This window comes from Adelges cooleyi, unplaced genomic scaffold, assembly GCF_023614345.1.
Source record: "Adelges cooleyi isolate 19-005CV unplaced genomic scaffold, UGA_ACOO_1.1 ACOO_flye_CR_arks_rails_tigmint_CR_PRNA_376, whole genome shotgun sequence".
Taxonomy (NCBI): domain Eukaryota; kingdom Metazoa; phylum Arthropoda; class Insecta; order Hemiptera; family Adelgidae; genus Adelges; species Adelges cooleyi.
In genome coordinates, this window is record NW_026096053.1 from 6,986,477 (window position 1) to 6,991,957 (window position 5,481).

Below are 5,481 nucleotides of genomic sequence, written 5' to 3' on the forward strand. Positions count from 1 at the left end.
TGTTCAACTTCAAATATGATACGCTACATCTTATTTTGATATTCTAAATATAATTGTCAGTTATCTTTCAGGTATATTTCATACAAACAACATCTGTTACATAATTTTAAGTATTCACGCAAAACTTGTGCATGTGCAACTTAGTACGTTTACGTTATGCATTTTAAGAAAATGACAAAAATGTTTTAATATATTTAGTTTTACCATAAATACCAAAAACAATAATTCAATAAAAAGTAAAAATACAACAAATTATAATACTGAAATAAAACAGCTCAAAAGTTAAAATTTTCTTTTAATCTAGATTCAAGTACAAAAACACAACTATAATTGCTAAATAATATCATGTTCTAGAATATAATTAAACATGCACATGCATGATGTACCTGAATTGATAATGGCATATTAGAGGTCACATTCTTTAAGTATGTATATATTAATTTTTATCTAAACATTTTAAATTTTCAAACTTTTTTTTTCAATAATCACGTAAAAATATTATGCAAAAAAGCTATTTTATATATCAAAAGAAACTATGAAATGGGCCTCGCGACTGTTATAACAATATTAATTGCATTTAATAAGGTACATTATATAGGCAATTTTTCTTAAATATTTTAAATTTATAAGCGTATTTTTTAACACAAGAAAGAGGGATCTATTTTTATATTTGATTTTTTTTTAAAACTTTTTACGAATTTATAGTATCTATTTTTGTACAAAAATATAAGCTTCTGTATACAAATACCTAAGTTCTCATTTTATGCGTTACAATTCTGAAAAAAGTTTTGAATTCTTCATCACCTTTTTTAATGTTTCTTCTAATGTTTCACTAATGGACTAATTTTTATTTTGTAAACGCAGAACACAGTTACGCATTTATCAGTAATATAAATATAAATAGAATTTAATAAAAAAATGTTTAATCAACAAGATAGATTGTTTTTATTACATTTTACTTTATTTTATATAAAAATGTTGTATAAAACGGCGCACTGTATATGCAATACTAGTACAAGAATGTGTGAAAACGAAATAAAAATAGTTCAGGTACTCGGTACAATTTTAGGCGACCGCATACTGAACTGAAATTATTTTGTAAAATAAAATAAACTTAATGCCAGGTGTCCAGACAAATTTACATTTTCTTTTGTAACTAAAAAAACGACTTTAGAAAAATATCAGAAAAAGTACAATGATTTTTGTTACCGATTTATTTATTCTCTTTGGAACTTTATTGGAAACCCATTTGTACAATAGTCTACACCTCTAATTAGGTATACCTTTTAACAATTAATATTATAACGATATAATATTTCGATATATATATTATTTATAATATAAATACGTTTTTATCACATTAACAATAATAAAAACTGTGTATATTAGGTAAACAACGGTGCAAATTATTCTAAATTCGTTTTTTCACGCAAAGTGGTCTAAAACAAACCCTGATGCAGCGCACTCTTTTACGAGTTTGTCTGACTTTTATTTTTTGTTCAAACGCCAGTTGGTAGATCACACAGGCAACAACAATCGTAGCCCAACTAAATAGTTTTTTCATTTCCCCGAAATTTGTTTTTTGACATTTAGATCACTTTGACCCGGAACATTAAGGACAATTATTTGTACTGATTCATAAATTACAAATTTGTTATTCGTTAGACATTTTACATAAAATCAAAACCAACGAATCGAATAAAGATTTCGGTTTTACATTATTTTACTAAAAAAAAAATACGATTTATATAACAATACGTTAATCTAATTACATTCTTTTTTTATATTGTATCCTAATAGTATGGGAAACCATAAAAAAAATGAATAGAAAGCACGCGTACCTACTACATTGTAAGCAGGAAACCATAACGTTTTATTATCTAGGTAGTATATCGATGTACAGATACTGAACTATAATTTAAAAAACATCATGTTTCAGGAAATAATTAACATAACTTATACACCACAGTATACACATATGTGAACCTAAAATGATGTATCACACAGCATTTTTATAATGAGAAAATTCCAATTATTTAGAGAAAATAAGATAATATTCATATAGTTTGTCCTCTAGTAGATATCTATCTTAAACTCTATGAATATTATCTTATTTTTTTCTAAATAATTGGGATTTTCTCATTATAAAAATGCTGTATGATATATCGAAACAAACTCTGTTTAATGCAGTATAAATTAGAAACCACTAGGGTTCAAATATTTTATTTGCGTTGGTTTGTCCATGTTACAGGCTGCAGTAAATTCAGTGTCTTCGAGCAGTCAGTAATCGGTAACCGGTGACGCATATCAAATAACCATGACTAATATACCAGTCTACATTTTTATGTTACTCAGTTCTATTTTCTTTACTGGCGTACTTCTTCAGGTAGAAGTTATACAAAATTAAAATATATCATAAATATATAAATAATAACACTACCGTCGAAATTTATATTTTAAAATATTAAAAACAAATACGTTTTACTGAAAGTACATATTATTATAATTTTAGGTCCCTTATTATGCTGTTCATCTTATTAGAGTGACCAGTTGTGCAAAAAATAAACAGTTTTTGATACTCGACGTACACAACAACGCGTCCACAGTTAACGTACATGGATCAAATCAATGGACCGTTTATGAAGAAATAACTGAAGAAAAAAATATTACGGTATGACAATAGTTTAATACTCGAGTATTAAAACTCGTATTTTCGTAATAATACGCGACTGAAATGATTCAAGCATTAGTTTTATCGAACAACTGACTTATTTTTAAAAGGCATTTAATATTTTTAAGATCCAACCGTCAGTTTTTATGAAAATAAACAACAATTGGATACTTCAACCAGTGTTTTCAAAAAATTCTATTAATGTTTGCATGTTGGTGAAACAAGACCCAACAGTGGTTCCGACGGCTAGATTATTTGTACACATACCCTACAACTGTCCAATAAAAAAAGTACGTATCTGTGATTTGTCTAAACTTCATTTATAAAACCCACAAGCAAAGCGTTTTTATAAATAATGGAAATGCAACAAAGCAAGATAAAATTTAACTTAAAAAAAAAAAAATTTATTAACGAAAAATACTAATTCCAAATTTTACAGAATTCTTCTAATTTACGAAAAGGTGTATTTAAATTTATTAATCTTCTAAATTACTTATGCATTTATCGAATTATAATTTGTAATCAAATTAAAAATAATCATACATATAATAAGCCAAAATTATATTATGCACACTAGGGTGTACAGCTCATAACCAAAAACCGAATAACATCCATGATACGTCCAATGCTGCCGTTCGGATGTTGGATGCTCAAACTAGAATACTTCAAACCCAATGGAAATAACGTGGGGTGCATTACTGCAATAATTTTGCAATCCATCAATATCAATCTCGAGTCGGAAAGCAAACTATGTTATTAACTTGTAACATGCCTGTTAATTTACCAATATCAAAAAAAAAGTTTTATCATTTTACAAAAATAAGCTTTAACGTTTTTTATTTTATTAACCTTTTTAACTAACCAACTTGTAACCTTGTCTAAATGCGACATGACTCATCCGACCAGAACGACAGACAATTGTTCAACTTCAAATATGATACGCTACACCTTTTTTTGATATTCTAAATATAATTGTCAGTTATCTTTCAGGTATATTTCATACAAACAACATCAGTTACATAATTTTAAGTATTCACGCAAAACTTGTGCATGTGCAACTTTGTACGTTTACGTTATGCATTTTAAGAAAATGACAAAAATGTTTTAATATATTTAGTTTTACTATAAATACCAAAAACAATAATTCAATAAAAAGTAAAAATACAACAAATTATAATACTGAAATAAAACAGCTCAAAAGTTAAAATTTTCTTTTAATCTAGATTCAAGTACAAAAACACAACTATAATTGCTAAATAATATCATGTTCTAGAATATAATTAAACATGCACATGCATGATGTACCTGAATTGATAATGGCATATTAGAGGTCACATTCTTTAAGTATGTATATATTAATTTTTATCTAAACATTTTAAATTTTCAAACTTTTTTTTTTCAATAATAACGTAAAATTATTATGCAAAAAAGCTATTTTATATATCAAAAGAAACTATAAAATGGGCCTCGCGACTGTGATAACAATATTAATTGCATTTAATAAGGTACATTATATAGGCAATTTTTCTTAAATATTTTAAACTTATAAGCGTATTTTTTAACACAAGAAAGAGGGATCTATTTTTATATTTGATTTTTTTTAAAACTTTTTACGAATTTATAGTATCTATTTTTGTAGAAAAATATAAGCTTCTGTATACAAATACCTAAGTTCTCATTTTATGCGTTTCAATTCTGAAAAAAGTTTTGAATTCTTCATCACCTTTTTAATGTTTCTTCTAATGTTTCACTAATGGACTGATTTTTATTATATTTGTTTTTATTGCCAAATAGTTGGTTTTAATTAAAATTATTTTAAAGTATTGGGAAATAATAACAGCTTAAAGTCGATGCGTCAAACCATAGAAGAGATGACGAGACATTCAAAACCTTTTCAGAATTAAAATCTGATAAAATGGGAACTTGAATTGATGAAAAGGCATTTGATAATAATACGATCCGACTTGCACAAACAAATATTAAAAAAACAATAGAAGGAAAATAATTTGTTTGCGTTAAAAAAATAATTGTAAAATACCGCGTAGCGGTTATTGTGTACTCTATCAACTTTCCGAATTATATTTGGCATGGTTAATTGTCTATAATACAGTCGGAAGTCAATTATAGTAAAACTCAAATTAATTTCGTCATTGAAGGGCTGTTTAAAGCACAGATTAAATTTATGTTTGACTATTATTTGAAAATCAAACAGTGATTTATTAACATACAAACATATATTTGGCTCAGTACATTTTCCGTGAGGCACATAAAATAACCATGACTACCATACAAGCCTATATTTTTATGATACTTAGTTCTATTTTCTTCAGTGGCGTACTTGTTCAGGTAGTCTTACTAACTCTACTGTCGGTCATGGATATTATATTAGTCCCAAGCGGCATAATAAAGAAATTTATATTTAAAAATATAAAAAACAAATACGTTTTACTGAATGTACATATTATTATGACTAGGTCCCTTATTATGCTGTTCAACTTACTAGAGTGGCCAGTTGCGCAAAAAATAAACTGAATTTGATTTCCGACGCACAATACAACACTTCCACAGTTAACGTACCTGGATCAAATCAATGGATCGTTTATGAAGATATATCTGAAGAAAAGAATATTACGGTAGAGCTATAAATAATTAAGTATACAAACAGGGATGGGCGGTATCTAAAATACAAGTACTTAAAATACATATTTCCAATACGTTTTGTATTTAGTGTCTTAGTATTAATATATTATACATATATATATATATATATATATATATACATATTTGTCTTAATAACTTAACATTAAATA

General features: G+C 26.5%; 1 protein-coding gene across 1 annotated transcript; it reads left to right on the plus strand.

The window, feature by feature from the left end:
* The first annotated feature begins 1,260 nt into the window (after positions 1-1,260).
* On the plus strand, positions 1,261-3,437 carry LOC126840200 (uncharacterized). The gene is made up of 5 exons (XM_050575791.1): positions 1,261-1,277; positions 2,252-2,386; positions 2,513-2,671; positions 2,800-2,961; positions 3,249-3,437. The coding sequence occupies exons 2-5, from the start codon at positions 2,318-2,320 to the stop codon at positions 3,429-3,431; spliced, it is 573 nt and encodes a 190-aa protein (XP_050431748.1). The 5' UTR covers positions 1,261-1,277; positions 2,252-2,317; the 3' UTR covers positions 3,432-3,437.
* The last annotated feature ends 2,044 nt before the right edge of the window (positions 3,438-5,481 follow it).